The sequence below is a fragment of the Blastomyces gilchristii genome (assembly GCF_000003855.2).
Source record: "Blastomyces gilchristii SLH14081 genomic scaffold supercont1.4, whole genome shotgun sequence".
Classification (NCBI taxonomy): domain Eukaryota; kingdom Fungi; phylum Ascomycota; class Eurotiomycetes; order Onygenales; family Ajellomycetaceae; genus Blastomyces; species Blastomyces gilchristii.
Genome location: NW_003101679.1, coordinates 2,427,079 through 2,448,480, shown reverse-complemented (window position 1 = coordinate 2,448,480; position 21,402 = coordinate 2,427,079). Strand labels below are relative to the sequence as shown.

Sequence of the window (21,402 nt, the reverse complement as noted above, 5' to 3'; positions counted from 1 at the left end):
CACACTGATGTTAGTAATCTGATAAATATATGATGAAAGATTAATACAGTTAATACAGTTCAGATTATATAATATTGAACTAAGTTAATTCATGAATATCATATTACCATTATTCACAGTGAGTCTTATATTTCTTATTAAGCACAGTACAGTTAATTGCTGTTATATATATGAATATTGCAGACAAGCTGTAATAACTGCAGCACAGCTATTATATCATATAATAGACAGAGTCTGTGCAAAATCATTATTAAATATAATAGAGATATCATCAAAAAGCCTATCTAATGAATATAAATTTTGAAGAAGAAGATTAACAATCTTTATATAATAGTGATACTGCATGAAGGCCTTATCTTAAATAATTAAATTCACAACCTGTAGCAGATAGCTCAGTTCACTGTAAATAGTCATCTTTGACACAGAATCTGCATTCAATTCAATGAGAATGATATAATATGAGTGAGCTATTCTATCATATAATAAAAGAACAGATGCAATTCTAGAGAAAGTTACACAAAGAACTGCTTTTTCATCTATATATAGACAGATATACAGAGCTCTGTAAAGAAAATGTTTTATCAGTGTTATCTCAACTCTGTATAAAATAGTGAGATGACTGTAATTCTATTGCAGTCAGAATTAAATCATATACATAATATTAATTATTATTCAACTGCATCTGCAGAGTATCTGCAGTAATAATTTTCTCTATAAGATCATAGTTCTGCTTCTTAAAAAGTAGTCAGTTTTTAATAAGACTATCTTATACAGAGCTGTATACAGGCAGATTGAAGTCTGTAAGAGCCTTGTCAAACTCATGCAGCAGCTGTTGAATAAGAAACAGACTATAGTCATAATATAAATCTTCTGAAAAACTCTTATTAATACAGTCTGAATTCATCTGATACAGTTAATGTGAAAGATTATCATAGAGAGTATGGCAGAAATGTGTTCAGAGAGCAGATGAATCTGCAATATTGTTATAAATTAATACAGTGATAAATACTGATTATATACAGTGAGCAGTTATAAATACAACAGCAGATTCAAATGTAATGATTCACTCATTATTATTATACAGAAGATCAAGCATCTGACATACTATATGAAATATAGAGCAGTGAACATCATATATTATTCACAGAGTCTCAAAGCTCAGAGAATCACATATATTAATAAGAAGTAGCTGTAAAAAGAATTTCTCATCATTATATGAACTGAGATGAGACAGACAATTAACTAGTCTCTTCTTCACACAGCTCTTTCATCTTTAGTTACGTTTGTCTCAAACAAAATGACAGAGAAATTCTTGATAGAAATACTAAGCATCTGAATGTGAATAGTTGTAGACAAAGAATGCTATAAACTTAGATATATTATTTATTAAACAATCAGTCATACATTTATAATCTTCATATTCAGATTCAGAGAAGTAAATCATCTGACAGTCTGATAGATGAATAGATAATATCTCAACAGATGAAAACTCCTGATGTATATGAAATATAAATATATATTATACAGCCTCAGTTGAGCTGATATAATGTTCATACAGTTGAATATCAATCTCATTATTAAAGCTAATGATATGAAGAGTAGTGTGATCTGAGCCCTTGTAAATGTATTTATTAATATATTTAATAACTTCAATGAAGGTGCAGATCTCAACATTTATATAAGCTTTATATATATGAATAAGATAGAGATTGTATGAAACAACTCAGCAGTTGTCAATTATAATCTCACTGTTGTTAACAGTATATTTGAAGAAGATAGATGAATCATACTGCTGTCTATACAGAGAATAGTCATTCTCTTCAACAGCTGTAGCACTCTGAAAGGTTTTAAGAAAATATTTCATACATCTGTCATTCTTGTAGCAGAGGCTCACCCTGCCAGTATTATATAAATCATGAATTATAAATTTATAAATCAATTCACTCAATCTGTGTGTATTCTCAGCAGTGCTTAGCAGCTCTGCAGATATAATCTTATCAATCATCTCAGACTGTAAAAACTGCTTAGAGTTCTCTAGTCAGATTAATGAATACATATGAGACAGTTCATGTTTTTAATATTCAATTATTCATACTCTGATTAACATCAGCCTGAACAGCTCTTCAGATTTAAGAATATTAAGAAAATGAAAAATCTTTATTATAAAAATATATACAATTAAATCTGAGTAGTTCACTGCAGTCTGACTAGAGAGTAACTCACAGATAATCTTCTTTTATTCAGAATTAGCTGTTATTATTATTATTATTCTTCAATTATAGATGTATGCAGTCAGAGACTATGACATCTACCTGAGAACTTTTAGTTCTCAGGGTTTTTCCTATATCTATAAAGTTAACTATTATACACTCACCAATTTCAGATATGCAAAATCAGAAAATACCAGCTCAGAATACAAAAACTGTTTACAAATTACACTATTTTAACATCTTCTGATACTTTGAAACCATTTGACAATATCGTGACAAAAGAAAAGAGAACACAGTCTTAAAGATAGACACATTAAATAGATAGATAGAAAAGAATAGAAAGGAAAAGTAAAGTAAAGAGAGACTGTAACAAAACAAATTATTAAAAGATAGTATATAGCTGTTTTAACAGACTATATCTGATCAATTTCCTCCTCTTCATATTCAGATATTTGTGAATTTAGCCATTTTCTTGTAGCTGCTTGAGTTTCTAATAGAAAGTCTATTAAGTATTTAATTCCTGTCTCAGATAAGAATAAGAATCTCATATTGAATTGATTTAGATTATACTTCTCTTTCAAACTGACTCTGAGACTATTGTATAATGCACAGTGCATTATAATATACTCTGGATTCTCATTTACATTGCAGAATGAGCATTCTATTGAATCAAATCTATCATCAAATCTTTGTATATAAGATTTGAAATAGTCATGTTCTAGTTTCAGCTGTATTATAGATGAAAATATTTTCTTTTTACATTTGATTAAACAAGATTTTCACTTGAGTTTTATTTCAAATCTTGAATAATGTATACTCTTCTTTTATTTCTGTCAGCTTTCATTTCACTTATCTAAACAAGATTCTTTTATCTTTCTCTTTATAAAAGACCAGGACACAATTTTTTGAATAGATCTGCTTAATTCTGAACCTCTTTTTACAGTTGAATCAGCCAATTCATTGTCATGAATGTTCATATAAGCAGGAACTCAGTGTAGATTAATTATCAGCTTTAATATTCTTCTCTTTGAAATTTTCAAAACAGAGTTTAAAATCAGTTCAAGCTTCATTTGATTATTATGAATCTGACTATTTCTAAGTCTTTTTAAGACAGCTTGACTGTTAGAGAATATTCATATCTCTTTTAAACTATTTTCTCTTTTATAAGATTTTATTTCAATGAGTTTAAAAGCTTTCACTATTATAAATAGTTCAGTATCAAAGACTTCAGATTCACTGTCTAGATTTCAGAAATCTACAATAAAATTAATCTTATCTTCAGTATAAGCAATGTCTGCGTCTAATCTATTCAAATTCTTATTTTTTAAGTTATCTGAATAAATCAGAATAGAGTCTTCTATATTGATTGTAGAAATTCTCTTCCAATAGTGTTTATATTATTTCTCTTTAGATAGTTCACTTATTTGTAAGTCTATAAGAGAATCAAGCTTTTCTCTCCAGAGAGATATCTTCTCATGATTAACTTTTTCAATATTTAAAGAAGAAAATTGATCTTTAATCAGTGAGTATAGTCTGTATAGTTGAGAAGACATTTTCTTTGAAGAATTATTTTCATTTCAATCAAGAAATCTATTTTAATCTAGTTCATTTTCAGAGTTAATTGATGAAAATGATGAAGAGACTCTTTCTCTGATTATATGATTTAAGCTTATCTTTATAACTCTCAGAGCATAGTTCATACAGTTCTTTTAAAATCTAATAGCAGGAGATGAAATTGAAGCTTCAATCTTCATTGCTTTAATAGAAGATAATTTAAATGCTTCCAGAATTCTTCTCAAATCTCTATTTTACAGACTTTGAAAAAGTTGAGTGAAATTTTCTTGATTATTTCATCAAACTTGACCTTCATAATCAGCTACTGAGATAATACAGACTATATATAACTATCTCATAGCCTGGAAGAATAGATCTCTATCTGTTTTTAATAGTCTGATTATATTATTCAATAGTCTTTCTGTCTTAATAGTTCTTTATTGAATAAGATATTTAAAATTCAACTTGAAGTTTAATCATACTTCTAATTATTTTACATTTAAACTGAGTTTAATCTCTCTATTTAAAAGAGTTAGTCATAGTTCTTTCTCATTGAATCTAGAAAAGAAATGAATTAACTCAGTTTTATTCATATTAAATTGAATTTAATTAATATCTACTCTAATAAAGATTTTCTTTACTACTTTTTCAATCACTTTTTAATTCTCTCTGATTGTTTTTGAGCTGTAGACTAGATTAATATCATTCATATAACTTGCAGATCACACTATTTTCATATCTCTATTCTTGAATAGATATGCAGTGTATATTGTAAATAAAATAGATGAGATTAAAGATTCTTACAGTACTTCTATTTTTATCACAGTCTTATCTTATTTCATTTCATCAAAGAATATTTATATGATTCTTTTAGATATAAAATAGTTAACTCATTTTATTAGAGAAAGTGACAGTTTTAACATCTTCAAAGTCTGAATTAACTTTGACTTTGAAACATAATCAAATGCTTCTTTTATATTAATAAAAACTGCAGTTGAGACTAGATCTTCATACTTTGCTATTTGAATATTATGAATAACTGAGAGAATAGTGTTAATTACAGAATATTGCTTTCTATCTCTCATTTATTCACTGAATAAAAGAGAATTATTCATAGAGCTTGTAAAAGATAGTTAAGTATCTATTATCTTTTCTAAAACCTTTTCTAGACAGTTCAATAGAGATATTACTCTATATGACTTAAAAATTGAAGTTTTTCTATTAGATTTTGTCAGAAATACTCCAGTTATTTCTCTTTCACATTCAGAATGATATTCATTTTTCAAGAGATTGAAAAAGAGCTGAAAATATTCATTCTTTAAGTAGGAATATATATTTTGAATAATCAAGTGATTGATTGAATCAGGCTCTGCAGCAGTTTTAACTGAACTTGAGAAGATAGCTGACTCTAACTCATCTTATATAAGCTCAGATCATTCTTAGTCATTTTCATTAATATAGTTGTAAAGTGATATATTCTGTTTCTCTGAGTCTGAATCTCATGAGTTTTGAAAGAGAATTCTTATAAAAGCTTAACATTTTTTCTCAAAAGAATTTACTGTATATAATTCATTCTGAAACTCATATTCTAGAGCTGAAAGTTTTGCTATACTTTTTATTTTAGTATAGTTAAAAGCTTTAAAAACTTTTTTATCTTATACTTCTTCAAGAAATTTATTTCAGCAGTCTGTTTTAGCTCTTTTAATATCTGAAAAATATTTATTTCTGACAGCTTTAAACTCTTTATCAGATATTACATTATTCTTTCAATCTCTTCTAGTAGTAGCTAATTGTTTTCTTTTAGATGTGATATTTTCATTTCATTAAAATTTGAAATACTCAGAAGACTTTCTCTTTAAAATATTTTTTCTAACACTTATTAGAATAATAGATGTAATGAGTATCACTCTATTCTTAAGTCTTTCATTTGAGATATCTTGATCAGAGTTTTAATATAGCTCACTCTGCTTTTCAGATTATAATAGTTTTATACTTTCTTCAACTGCTTTTCAATCAGCTTTTTCAAAGTCAAACTGATTAGAGAGAAGAGAATTTTCACTCATTTATTTTTCACTCAGTTCAATATTAAATTGAATAATCTCATGATCTGATTCTGATATCTCATTTGAATCAATAAATCAGTTTACAAGTCTTCTTTTTATTAGATTTTGTGACATGAAGATTAGATCTATAATAGATTTCTATTTCATGTCTTTTCTAAAGAATGTTTGTTGATCAGACTTATTAATCAAATCTATTGAATGCTCAAAGGTTTATTCAATCAGATTATCAGCTCTCACTGCTCTCTTGCATTCTGAATTTCATCAGGGATGATGTGCATTGAAATCTTCTGCAATTATAGAGTTTCTTGATAAAGTTATGTTCAGAAATCCTCTATCAATTGTTCAGATATTGTTATTTTTCTTCAATGACTTTTCATTATAGATATTTATGAGATGTATAGTATCAAACTCATTTTCTTTATCTATAATATCACTCACCAGAATATCAGAGTCAGACATGATATCAAATCTTAGATTAAATTGATATCTTGATCTCTTTCTTTCATAGATCACTACTCTTGACTTTATCTCAGACTTTTGAGATAGAAAGCAGTAGTAGCTTGAATGAGAAATGATGTAATTTTGCTCAGCATCAAAATTCAGTTCCTGAAGTAGTATAAAATCAACTTTTTATTCAAATGCAATTTGAAGACAAGAATAAATATAATTTAAGTTTCTATTCATATTATTTTGAATAAATGTGATTCTTAAAGAGTTTTTAAACTTTTTTTGTTATTTTTGTTGTATATTCATACTAAAAGAGAGTAGAGATAGAGTAGGATCTAGTCACTATCATCAGATAGTAGATTATAACTATTTTGAAAAGTAGGGATCTCAACTGCTTGCATTATATCTAGTTTATCACCAGAGTCATTTCTCAATTCTCTAATCTTAACAGGAGTTTGAGGATTCAAATTCTGTTTACATTTAACTGAAGAATTGAAGTTTGAAGATTTAAATAGTTAAGAGTTTCTTCTTTTTAAGCTTGTAGTTATCAGTCTACTGACTTGACTCTTCTCTTCAGTTCTAGATTGACTTTGAGCTTCATCTTTTCTCCAGTTCTTTTGAGTTCTAGAAGCAAACATACCTTCTTTTGAGCTAGATGCATGTTTTTCTTTGCAATTAGAGCACTTAAGCAGAGTGTGTTGATATATTTTATCTCTTTTTGAGCATGTTTCACATTTATGCTCACTAGTTTTGTGATCTCTGGCACAGAATACACATTTTGAGTCTCTAAAATATGAGATTGCAAAGTGTTCATATCTTTGACAGTTTGAACACTGTGTTTGAACTTTGAGATTCATTCTTGAGTCTTTGTATTTATGAACTCTCATTTTCAAATCTGCTACTCTTACTTTAGAGATCTTTGACTGTTCAAGTGTTTTTATATATACTAGAACAGAGGCATTTCTCCTGCTTTATCTGAACTCAATTGAATTTAGTTATACAGGCTTCTTTCTCAGTTGAATAGAGTTGTATTCTTCTAATTCATTTTTGAGAAGTAGTATTTCTTCTTCACAGTCAAAAATTTCAACTGGAATATTATAAAGAATGAATTTGTCTCACTTTTCATCTCTTTCAGATAGAATTATTGTGTTTAGCAAAGATTCTACTGCTGACTTTCAGAGATTCTTATTCTGAATAAGGAATTCAGCACTGAATTCAGGCATTGTAGTCAGAATGATAAAGTTTTCAAAGAATAATGACTCAATTGAAGCTATAACTGGTTTTTGAACTTCAATATCAGTCATCAACTGAGAAAAGAACTGCTGATTAATTTCATTTCTGATTCTGAAAATGAGATTTGAGTTTAGCTTGTTTCTTTACAGAATATTCTGATTTAAGACTTTGAGAATAAGTCTTCTATTTCTGAAGATTTGAAAGTTTTTCTCTTTTTACATTTCCTTTTTCACTTTTCTATGAATAGAGATATGAGCAGTATTCTTCTCAGTTTTCTCAGGATTTTGAGCAGATTTTGACACAGCAGGTTTAGAGATGGCAGATTCAGCTGCTTGAGCATATGTTTTCTTCTGATTCAAAGAAGAAGAAGAAGTAGAAAAAACAGAAGAAGAGCAAGATGAAGAGTCAGTGATTGTACTAGGAATTTTCAATGTTTTTTAAACTGTGTTTGAGATTTCAAGTTTGAACTTGATCATCTCCTGTAGTTGTCTAGTCTAAGTATGAAGAATTAACAGAACTTCTTCATTCATCTCACTCAGACACTGCTTTTCAAGAATCTTGCTTGCTTTTTCAAGTTTCTGTATTTCAAGAACTTGTTGTTTCTCTATTTCTTCTTTCTTTCTTCTCTTCAGAATTTCAATCTCAGGAATAGTATTTGAGAAAGCATCTTTTTTCACATCAACTGAGTGTATTTTTGAACTCATTATTCTCACTTAATGAAAAGTTGATCAGACTGTTTCAATTGAGATATTTCTAAGTCTGTTTTCAATTGAAAAGTTGGTCAGACTGTTTCAAAAGAAGAATAAAAGACTTTTGTGTATAAAACACCTGATTTTTTTCACACTAGTTCAGTAACTAGGTTAGATTTTTGAAGAGAATTCAATAAACTAAAATTAATTTTTGAGATAAATCAATAAAATCTTTACAATCTCTTTCTTAAGATATAGTGAGAAAGAGTATGATATCAATTGATAATGAATCAGATGATATAACAGTTTTTGAGAGAAAAATCAATAAAAAATAAATCAATTTTTTGCAGAGAAATTCATTAAAACTATTCAATTTTATTCTAAATCATTCAATTCTTCTCACACAACAAGTGCGCAACTCAAATCAGTTAATAAAGAGTGTAAAAAAGAATTAAGTATTAATGAAAGCTCTTCAGCTACTGAAAAAGTAATTCTTACTTAAAAGAATATAAAATTATAACAGAAAACAGCTCTGTTTTTAATTCTTTATAAGAATATTATATAAAACTCAGAGAAAAACATCTTACTTTTTTAAGAGAAGTAAAAAACTATTTCTAAGATCTTTTTTTTTTTGCATTAACTGCTGCAGAAGAATGAGATAGAAACTGCTAAGATATACACTACTGTATACTCTCTATCAAGACTTTCTCTCTTCAGAGTCTTGATATTATAGAGAATATAAGTCTGTTTCTATATAATAATATAAATATTGTCAGTGAGATGTAGAGGAACTGGTTATTTATATCTCAAAATAGAAGACTTTGTCAATGATTATATCAATATAGAGTTAATTCTCAAATTCAATAGAAATTTAGTGTTACTGTTCTCAATCTCTTACAGAATCTATTGAATATTGAGATATTAAAACTAGATTTAATATATCTCACTGTGCAGGGATCCAAGGCTCAGTCAGATCTTGAGATATACTGATTTTATAGTTATTGATGTGCTGTTGACTCATTGTTCACTGATTATGTATCAAATGCTGTTGCTGAGGTATCTTTTTGTATTATTCTGCCGGGGATGGGCCAGATTGAGAGGGGTAGTACAAGGGTGAGACTTGGTGTTGAAGTCTAGATACACTGATGACAGACTGTGGAGGTTGCACTTCAGAAGTGTCTGTTGATTATGTGCTTGATATTATCACCGAGGTATCTTTTTGTATTTTTCTGCCGGGGATGGGCCAGATTGGGGAGGGCGGTACGAGGGTGGGACTTGGCGTTGATGTTTTGAAACATCAAAGGTGGACAGGGTTTTCGCGGAGGTCACTTCTCGGATATCTCCACAATTACAGATCAGGGATCTTCCAAAATCAAGAAGATTGGCGCATATGGCTATGTCTCTTCACCTTACAATTTGTATGGCACTTTGGCCCGGGGTTGTGGTGTGGTAGGGGTGAACGGGGGATAATCCCACACGGGAGTTTCGAACAACGTCTAGTTCACGTTTGGCTGGATATCTCCACCACCACACGGGGTATGCGGTCGGCGATGGGGTCAAAATGCTCGTATGATCGAGGGCTTTTCAATGGATCTATCGGCGGGTTCTTATTCAAAAAATCGAGCGAGTTCATGGTGAAGCGGTGTGAAGTATTCTTCTCAGTTTTTTCAGGATTTTGAGCAGATTTTGAGACAGTAGATTTAGAGACAGCAGATTCAGCTGCTTGAGCATATATTTTCTTCTGATTTAAAGAAGAAGAAGAAGAAGAAGTAGAAAAGAAAGAAGAGTAAACTGAAGAGTCAGTGATTGTATGAGGAATTTTCAAAGTTTTTAGAACTGTGTTTGAAATTCCATGTTTGAACTTGATTACTTTCTGTAGTTGTCTAGCCTGAGTATGAAGAATTAATAGAAGTTCTTCATTCATCTCACTCAGACACTGCTTTTCAAGAATTTTACTTACTTTTTTCAGTTGCTGTATTTCAAGAACTTATTATTTCTCTATTTCTTCTTTCTTTCTTCTCTTCAGAATTTCAATCTCAGAAATAGCATTTGAGAAAGCATCTTTTTTCACATCAACTGAGTGTACTTTTGAACTCATTATTCTTACTCAATGAAAAGTTGATCAGACTGTTTCAAAAGAAGAATAAAAGACTTTTATATATAAAACACCTGATTTTTTTCACACTAGTTCAGAAACTAGGTTAGATTTTTGAAGAGAATCTAATAAACTAAAATTGATTTTTAATATAAATCAATAAAATCTTTACAATCTCTTTCTTAGAGTACAGTGAGAAAAAGTATAATATCAATTAATATTAAATCAGATAATATGACAGTTTTTGAGAGAAAAACTGACAAAAAATAAATCAATTTTTTACAGAGAAATTGATTAAAACTATTCAATTTTATTCTAAATCATTCAATTCTTCTCACACAACAAGTGTGTAACTTGAATCAGTTAATAAAGAGTGTTAAAAAGAATTAAGTATTAATGAAAGCTCTTCAGCTACTGAAAAAGTAATTCTTGTTTAAAAGAATATGAAATTATAACAGAAAATAACTCTGTTTTTAATTCTTTATAAGAATATTGTATAAAACTCAGAGAAAAACATCTTACTTTTTCAAGAGAAGTAAAAAACTATTTCTAAGATCTTTTTTTTGCTTTAACTACTACAGAAGAATGAGATAGAAACTGCTAATATATACACTACTATATACTCTCTATCAAGACTTTCTCTCTTCAGAGTCTTGATATTATAGAGAATATAAGTCTGTTTCTATATAATAATATAAATATTGTCAGCAGAATGTAGAGAAACTGATTATTTATATCTTAAAATAAAAGACTTTGTCAATGATTATATTAATACAGAGTTAATTCTTAAATTTAATAGAAATCTAGTATTGCTGTTCTCAATCTCTTGCAGAATCTATTGAATATTGAGATATTAAAACTAGATTTAATATATCTCACTGTGCAGAAATCAAAGACTCAGTCAGATCTTGAGATATACTGAATTTATAGTTGTTGATATGCTGTTAACTTGTTCTATTAACTTATTGTCTGCTGATTATGTATTGAATACTGTTATTGAGATATCTTTTTGTATTCTTCTATCAGAGATAAGTGAGATTCAGAGAGGTAGTATGAGAGTAAGACTTGATGTTAATATCTAGATACACTGAAGACAGACTGCAGAGATTACACTTCAGAAGTGTCTGTTGATTATATACTTAATATTATCACTGAGATATCTTTTTATATTTTTCTGTCAGAGATGGGCCAGATCGAGAAGGGCGGTATGAGAATGAGACTTGATGTTAATATTTTGAAACATGAAAGATGAACAGGGTTTTCACAGAGATCACTTCTCAGATATCTTCCCAATTACAGATCAGAGATCTTTCAAAATCAAGAATATTGATGCATATGACTAGGTCTCTTCACCTTACAATTTGTATGACAATTTGGCCCGGGGTTGTGATATGATAGGGGAGAATGAGGGATAATCCCACACAGGAGTTTCAAACAACATCTGGTTCACATTTGGCTGGATAACTCCACCACCACACGGGGTATGCGGTCGGCGATGGGGTCAAGATGCTCGTATGATCGAGGGCTTTTCAATGGATCTATCGGCGGGTTCTTATTCAAAAAATTGAGCGAGTTCGTGGTGGAGCGCTTTTTGTCATTTCAAGAAATAAGCTTCTGTTTGAGAGTAGATGTAGTAATCATCAACACATTTTCCTAATAAATTTACATGCTGTAGAGACAATTCATTACTTATCAGATTACAAGCTACAGTGTTTACTCAGTGAATTATAGTAATAATTTACACAGACTTTCTTCAACATACTAAAGACTATAATATACTTAATAAATGAACTGTAATTCTTCTCACATAAGCTGCACAGCAGAGTAACTTTAATATCACAGCTGTGAGTAAGTGCTAATTCTATATTTATTACTCTTTTTAACTGAGGCTTGAAATTCTTCTCATATAGTACTATATCTCTCTTAAGCTTCATCTTTCACAGCTGTGTAATAATCTCACTACTATTCTTAATAATCTGTTCTATTAGCAGCTATAGTCTATGTTCAGACATTCACATGTTGACAGGCTGTTGACATGACTGCTGAGAGGCAGGTGCAGACAGGTTAACAGACTGCTAAGACTGCTGAGAGAAGAGTGAGAGTAGATTGACAGACAGTACAGACTGCTAAGTCTCTAGAGCTTACTAAGCTTACTCTGCACTATTATTAGTTATAATTTCATCATTTCTAAGCTGTTTTTTTTGATTTTTTAATAGTTCTCTACTTACATTCAGTCATTTTATCTGCTTTGATATTTTGAGAATTAATAGATATAAATTGTGATATTTCAAATACTTACTATTTAATTGTAATTACTATATTCTTTACATGAGCTATCTGATATTTAATTACATCTTACTTAGAGCTTCTACATTTACTCTATAACACTACTACAGTGTTATTTATCTTTTTCATTTATATGATTATTCTCTATTAACATATTAACAGCGGCGAATTACATGAAATTTATCTATATAAATTATATACAGTTGTTCATATCTTATTACATTCATCTGAGAGATTAAACAGCATGTTTTTCAAGCTGAATATGTAAGTGTAAGTGAGTGATTGAGACTTGTAATAATAATAATAATAATAAACTAAAAAAGATTGAATTTAATTTTCAATCTCAGTCTTATTCTAATTTTTCAAAAATGATTATCTTTTACTGTTTATTCTGTGAAATTACTCTTATTCACTATTCTTGAATTGAATCTGGTCATTTTTCATATCATTTCGGAAAAAAATAATTCATTTTCAGAATTTTTTAATACTCAGTTCTCATGCAACTCATACTAAGAAATGTAGAAGATCAGATTAAATGAAATTAAATGTAAAATTTATAGTTCTGCTGATCAGTAGACTGACCGTGTGACTGTGTCTGAGATTAGAATCAGATTTTTTGATAGTCTTATTATCAATTCAACTGATCTCATTACACAGTTTTAACATTAGATAGTAGTCTTATACTGTCTCAGTGAGACTTACTATCTACTCTTATCACATTTTTCAAATGAGATCATGATTTTCACTTCTCAATTTAAATTATTTTTATTCCTTTAAATGACTTTAAATCTCATTTAAGCATTATCAAAAAGTGTTCCTTTTTAAAAAATTAAAAATAGTCTAAAAAAAACCTTGAAATGTCTAAAAATAGTAACTTTATACTAAGAATGAGATTAAATAAGATTAAATGAGATTACTTTCTCATTGTTTTCAAGTCATGATTTCATTTTAAGATCTCATATATAGTCACTTTACATGTTTTTTTAATGACTAGTCCCAGCAGGATTCACATCAAGAAATGTATGAAATCAGATTAAATGAGATCAAATATGAAATTTATGATCTCAGCAGCTAGTCTATCAGCCAGTCTAGAAGTGACTAAGAGAAGTCACTGAGAGAAGTCACTGAGAGAAGTAGTACTCTGTGATAGCTGGTCTGATAAGAAGTGTTAAGAGTTCTGAGTTGATGACCCTTCTATCAGCAGTGCGCTGGTCGTGAAAGAGCTACAGATTGCCACATTGCCACAGTCAATAGCCGCAGCGGCCTCAGTGACCCTCTGTTGATGATTACTACACCTACTCTAGTCACGTGCCACCTCAACCTCTTGGAGGATAACATTGTTGTGTTGTAATCTAACTACGCGAGTTACACTAAATGAATAGATTGAGGTGGTATGTGACTAGAGTAGGTGTAGTAATCATCAACACCTCTTCTTGCTATATCATGGCCTATAATAAGCCGCCACCCGGGGCCTCTCTCATCCTCAAATCTTTCAAAAATGCAATAATAATTAATTACATGAATCAGACCCTGATTTCCTCATTAGAAACAGCTTCTGTACAGCAATAACTATAAAAATCAAGAAATACATGCAAAATTCATTGATCTGCTGTATCATCATTATCATTCAATTATTCCTTCTTCTCAATTTTCTGAATGTCAACCCTCTTTACAAATTCTTCAAATGCAGGCTTTGTCAGTGACTTGATGAGCTCATCAGCTATGTTCACTGTAGAATCAACATATTTTATCATGATTTCCCCTTTTTCAATCAAATTGTGAAGAATATGATATCTAATCTCAATATGATATGATCTTTACATTAAAAATTCTCTCTTTGCTAGATCAATTACTCTCTTATTATTAACTCATAGATATGAGTATATTTTCACTTTTTCATTATTCATCAATCTGATGTCATATAACATATCATTCAATCAGATTATCTCACAAGCTGTCTCACTAGCTGCAATATATTCAGCTTCTGTGATTGATTTGATAATAGATATCTGTCTCTGTGACTGTCATGAGATCAGTGACTCATTAATCAATATAACATAGTAGTTAATTTGTATTGAGAATCCGCCTCTGCTCAGTTCAAATCACAGTATATTACAGAACTCAGATTCTCATCACTGATCTTCTTTCTGTATAATATGTCATGGTTTTTCATCTTCTTGACATAATGCAGGACATGCTTCAACACTGCTTAACATACTTTATGTGAACACAAGTTAAAATGTGAGAGATAGTTGACTGTGAATGCTAGATCTGATCAGCTGCTTAAGATTAAATACTGCAATGATCTCAATTCTTGATAATATCTTATAGCTGTAAAGTTATCATTCAATTCATCATTCTCATCAGGTGAAAACTTCAGTTATATGTCTGCTATCATTGAGATTCCTGCAGGATTCATCTTATTCATGTCAAAATCTTCAAGAATCTTCTCACTATAATGACTCTGTGTAACTGCTAGATCATCATTTCTCTGGCATTTAATCTTCATTTCAAGATATGACTTAATCTCTTTGACATTCTTTGTCTCAAATCTCTTTGTAATCTCTCTCAATACTCAGTCTAATTACTGTTCTTGAGATCTTATCATCTGATAATCATTAACATATAATGTCAGATAGATCTTGTAAACAGAGTGATATAGAAATTCATCATCATAAGATGATATCTTGAATCTTAATGTGATGAGATGTTTCATTACTAGAAAATATCATATTCTCACAGCTTGCTTCATTTCATATAGACTCTGACAAAGTAGTCTCATCAAGCTCTCTCTGTCATGCTTAACATCTGTGAACAGTTGTATATAGATTATCTTATTCTGTGATAGTATGTCATTCAAAAATGTGAATATATAGTCAATTAATTTAATCTTTCATTCTTTAGCAGTTGATACAGTGAATAGACTGTGTGATATAGACTCTGATATCACTGCAGTATATGATCTTGTATAATGAATACTCTGCTGTTATAAGAACTCTCTAATCACTCAGCAAGCTCTAAAGTGAATGATTTCTCTTTTATTATTGAATTTCTGATCATATACTCATTTATCTGTAAGAATATTCATTTTCAGAGTCTTCTTAATAATAATATATATCTTCTTCTATTCAAATATCTTAATCTTCTTTTTCATTGTCTCATGTCAATAGTTTCAGTCTGAGCTTCTCTTGACTTCTGTCAGTGTAGTTGATCAGTCTGTCAGAATATTTAGAATAGAATCATTCTCATTAATAGAGTCTTCAGACTCTTCATTCATGACAAGCTGTGTCTCATTATCTAGAAGATAGATTGAATCAATTACACTCTCTAAGTCTTCATTGACAATCATCTTCAAAACATCTGACTTTTTCTTCACTAGATGTTATAGTAAGCAGTGCTGTTATCTCTCTCTGACATTCAGAATGTTCAATTCATTAGACAATTCATTGAATTCTCTCATCATATTTACAGATGTATTTACACTCATGTCAAGAGCTTCATCAAATATGATATCTCATGCAATCTTAAGACAATGTGCAATAGAATCTCACACACAATATTAATATAATTCTTGATATTCAATCAGCTGTTATTTCTTATCATCAGTTCTATCTGTACGCTTATTTAACACTTTCAAATCCTTCTTATAGACCTTGCACTCTCATCTCTGTATTCAATGAACAGAAGATTGCACCTCAGTTCATGCTTTAAAAGATGTAAGTGATATTTCTTCCTTGCATTTAAATATCTTTGTTAATATTAGAAATGTATTGATCATCATAATTACAGCTTGTATTACTTCATCTCAAAGTTCTCTTTCTAATTTGCTATTAAATAGTAGACTTCATGTCTTTTCTGTAACTATTTGATTCATACATTCTACTGAGTCATTTGATTGTGATGTATCAGATGTAGTCATTTCATATGTTATTTCTTTACTCTGACAGTAGATCTTAAGTTCTTGACTTTTGAACTCTTCTTCATCATCTCAGTGTAGAGTTTCAACTCAATGTTATATAGTTATCTCAATATCTGTGATGAAGTTCATTAATCTTATAGTAGATTCTTTCTTTCTCATTATAAGAATTGCTCATCTATAACAGATTGCATTATTCATTATACTTAATCAGTAGCTTGCACTCTCTCTAGTGAGAGTGTCATTTCTGTTGAAAAGTGTTTTTTCATTCTCTGTCAGATTGATGAAGAATCTCATTACTGACTTGACAGCTCATGTCATAAATACAAAGATTGAACATGTCATTTTTATCTGAACACAGACTTTGCAGAATGATAAAGCTTGTTAATCAATAATTCTCATCTCTAGATATGAATCTGCTATCATTTTTACAATATCTGCAGAATTTAGATGTTCTAGCTTTTAATGTTATTGTATTATCATAAGTTCTATAATCTTTGTATCATTTCTTTCAGATAGTGTCAATATTATGTCATCTTTCACCTGTAATGTGTTCACAGATTTAAAATTATCATTGAGTATAGCAAACTGAATCAAGTCTCTGTATATAATCAGTCTTTTCATCTCATAGATATCATTCTCATTTAATCTTACTGTAAATGAGAACATGCAGTCAGAAGATATAATCAACATAGCATGATTATTCTTATATATCAACTGCTTATAGGTATAACTCTGACATACAAGCTTATTCATACTTATGAGATTCACTTCTAACTTCAGAACATAGCAGACATCATTTAACAGCATATTAACTTCTTTCACTGAAATCTTTGTATCTACTATAGCTGCAGCAGAGATCACTGTTTCATCTGTCATTTTCAACATCACTTTTATCTTCTGAGATTTTGTCATAATAAGATCTCTGTGAAGTGTGATGTGAGTACCTGATTCAGAGTCTAGAATCCAGATATCTTTTTCTATCTGATTACTTACATAGGCCTTTTTCTTGATGTAAAATACTTGCTTTATGATATTATGAACAGGAGCAGCATCTGTATTCTCTGCATCCTTGTCTTTATTCTTGTTTCTATTTATATTGAAGTTTGAAGGACATTTCTCAGAGTATTTCTTTCAACAGTCAGTCTGAATATGATCAATCTTTTGACAATGATAGCAGGTTCTCGCATTATTACCTCTATGTTCAGGTTTGAATTCAGTGTCCTTGTTCTTGTTATTGTCTTTATCCTTGTCTTTCTTATTCTTATCTTGCGCGTTGTTGATAGGATTTCTAGATACATCAGTATTTGCTTCATTCACAGCAGAGAGTTGTAAAAGAATATCACAGCACAGGCTCATAAAATCATCCTCTAAGAGTTAAGTATTATCTTTGTCAATTTGATTCATTTAATTTCTTATGAATGAGACTCAATCTCTGTTGACTTCTGTAAGTAATCTATTGAAAAACACAACATCTTCAATCTTATATCTCAGGTGAATATAATCAGTTCTGATGATAATTAATTATTCAATGAAAGCTCTGTCAGATTCTTTGCTTTTAAAGATTATTTCAATAAGCTCTTTAAATAAATGAGTTCTGTGTACAGCAGGTCTCTCAGAAAAGTTATCCTCTATGATAGTTCATAGAGTATAAGCTAATAATTTGAACTTCTTGAGTATAGTGAAATGAGCCTTGATCTGCAGAGCAATTGCAGATCACATGTAATTATATAATCAAAGATTGTGTTCTTTTCAGAAATATTGTATGTTCATAGTGACATTCTCATCAAGATCATTATCTTCAAGAATATCATCAGTTTCAGACTGCTCTGCAGTTAAAAGAATTTTCTCTCTTCACATTGAGTAGTTAATGAATTCAGTGAGAACTATCAGTCTTTTGATGAGTCTTACTTAGTGTGGCGGGCTGCGCCTGATCAATCATATAGACTATTCTGTTACACTTCATAGATTCTTCTGCTTCACTTCATAGATTCTTCTGTTTCACTATCGAACACGTACACCCCGATTCTCAGCCATTCTCAATCACCGATTCTCGGCTGCTATGAATGTGTATAGATTCTTCCGCCCTGAAGCTCCATCACATACACTATTACATATATGTATAAATATTCACTCTGATTGCTGATTTCTACACTTTCTCTTTCTTTTTCTTCTTTAATGTTTTTCTCTTTGTTATATAAGACCTATCAATATCATATCAATCTATTCAGTGTAGGCCTCTTACATTAGAAAAACATTGATTATCTCCTTATTAGAAAATGATTATTCACATATTATCTTCTCATTAGAAATGATTATTCATCAAGAGATATCTGAACATGTAACAACATATAAGAAATAGAGAAACAGTCAAACAGTTAAGCAGACACTGAGTTCTCAGATAGAAGCTTGCTTATCAGTCACTCTGACTCTGTAATAAGATCTTACAAAGAGAATGTCAGTGAAAGACCTGAGAGTTCTGACACTCAGACATATGAGATACTCACACAATTACACTTCTTCAGATTCCACAGATATCACATATTCAATAAACAATATAATCATATCTAATAATAATATGAAAGAACCTCTGAACATAAGCATAGATGCAGTGTCACAGTGGCTCTGAGCAATGTTGAAACTACAATAACAACAAATAGCTGATATGCATGCAACTTAATAACATCAATATGAAGAGATTCAATAATTAACCCATGTGATTTCAACACCTACAGAATTGAATACAAAAGCGCTGAAAGAACACTTAGGTGCTCCTGCATATTTTGATGCTTTCAATCTCACTCTCTACTCATCATGGAGGATGGAAATGCTCGCGAAACTGAGTGTAGATGGAGATGCCATCGGTGCATTAATCAATCAAGGTTGGTACATCAATGGATTATTGAAAGATCGCGCGAAACAGAAGTTCCATCCATGGATGAAAGCATGTGAACCAGCGTTGCGAACGCCTGACAACATCTTGTTGGACGCTCGAAACAGAAGCTTGATATTCTCTAACAATGATAGGGTCCACGAGGATGACATTCACAAGACTATGGATCTGACACAGATCTCTGCCAACACCTACAAAATGCTCAGAAAAAGAAGTCACTGAAAGGATTATCAACAGCAGAACCATGTGTCAATCTATTCCACCAGTCTGGCTGATATCAAAAAGGCTCTAGAAAAGTAATCCTGCATTACAACAACAGATTCTTGTATGAAACTCTCTCAATAATATCATGAATATCTAGATGTCTTTTAACAAGACAATAATGCTACAAATCTATCTCTCTTACAAGGTTCAGAAGTGAATCATAGTATCAAGTTGAAAAAGAAGAACAGCAAGAACTCTGAACCATCATAAGACTCTCTTTATAATATATCTTGAGATGAACTTCTTCTTCTTCAGAAGACACTCAATGATCTGTTAGATAAGGAATTCATATGTATTAGTAACTCTTTCACTGCAGCTTCTATTCTCTTTGCAAAGAAGCCAGATGAAGAACTCTGATTCTGTGTGAACTACTGAGATCTGAACAGATTGATAAAGAAAGATTGATATCTCTTATCTCTTATCAATGAAACTCTAGCATGGATCAGATGAGCTCAATGATTTACAAAGCTAGATATCATCATCATGTTTCATAAGATTTGTATTGCTGAAGAAGATGAATGACTTACAGTATTCTGAACATGTTATAATCTCTTTGAATAAATAGTCACATTCTTTGAACTGGCTAATGTTCTCAGTATATTTCAGAAGTATATCAACTGAGCACTTCAAGATTTTCTTGATAAGTTTGTATCTGCTTATCTAGATAATATTCTCATCTTCACTGATGAATTCAGAAAAGAATATCAAGAGTATGTATAAAGAGTATTACAATAACTATGAGAAGTAGAACTATCAATTGATATTGATAAGTATAATTTCAAAGTTAAGAGTACTAAATACTTAGATTTCATCATAGAAGCTGATAAGAGAATTTGAATGAATTCTGAGAAGATCTCTGTCATTCTTGAATGAGAAGCTTTACATACTGTGAAAGATGTACAAAGCTTCATTGAATTCACTAACTTCTATCAGTAATTTATATGAAACTTCTCAGATATTGTGAGATCATTTACAGATCTTACTAAGAAAGACTCAGTATTTCAATAATCAGTGAACACTGAAGCTGCATTTACATAGAAGAAGAAGATATTCATTAATATCTCTCTGCTAATAATATTTAATTCTGATTACAAGATAGTTGTTGAGGCTGATTTCTCTGACTATGTGACAGAAGAAGTGATATTATAATATGATGATGAAGATGTTCTATAATTATATATCTTCATATCTAAGAAACTGAGTCCTGCTGAATACAATTATGAGATCTATGATAAGAAACTTCTCACAATCATACACTGTTTAGAAGAATGAAACTCTGAACTTTAAAGTATCTCTGAATTTGAGATAATCACAGAGGATAAGAATCTTAAATACTTTATAACTATCTATAAACTCACTGAATAATAGATGTAATAATCTGAGTTCTTAAGCTGCTTTCATTTTATAATACACTATCATTCTGACAGTCAGAACTTGATGACAGATGCTCTCTTATAATGAGAGTAAGATATGCCATCTGATATAACAGATACTCACTGAATGAATTGAGAGCACTGACTCTTGAATCTGAAGATACTAGTTGATCAAGATGAAACAGTTTATGACACTATATATGCTTCTCTGATTAGAACTATACATACTTCTTCAGTTAGAACTGTCATTGATATCTTCACTTTCTCTACACTGAATGAACTGTGGTATACAGCAGCTCAGACAGATGAACTTCTTCAGATTCTCACTGAAGCAGTATATCAAGAAGCATTCTGATTTCTCTCAGAACTATGTATAAGA

General features: G+C 30.2%; 1 protein-coding gene across 1 annotated transcript; it reads left to right on the top strand.

Moving 5' to 3' along the window:
- Positions 1–9,341: 9,341 nt before the first annotated feature.
- BDBG_02893 (uncharacterized protein) lies at positions 9,342–10,589 on the top strand (the record flags this gene model as incomplete). Its single annotated transcript, XM_031721004.1, has 2 exons — positions 9,342–9,838; positions 10,577–10,589. The coding sequence occupies 2 exons, from the start codon at positions 9,342–9,344 to the stop codon at positions 10,587–10,589; spliced, it is 510 nt and encodes a 169-aa protein (XP_031577373.1).
- Between the last annotated feature and the right edge of the window lie 10,813 nt (positions 10,590–21,402).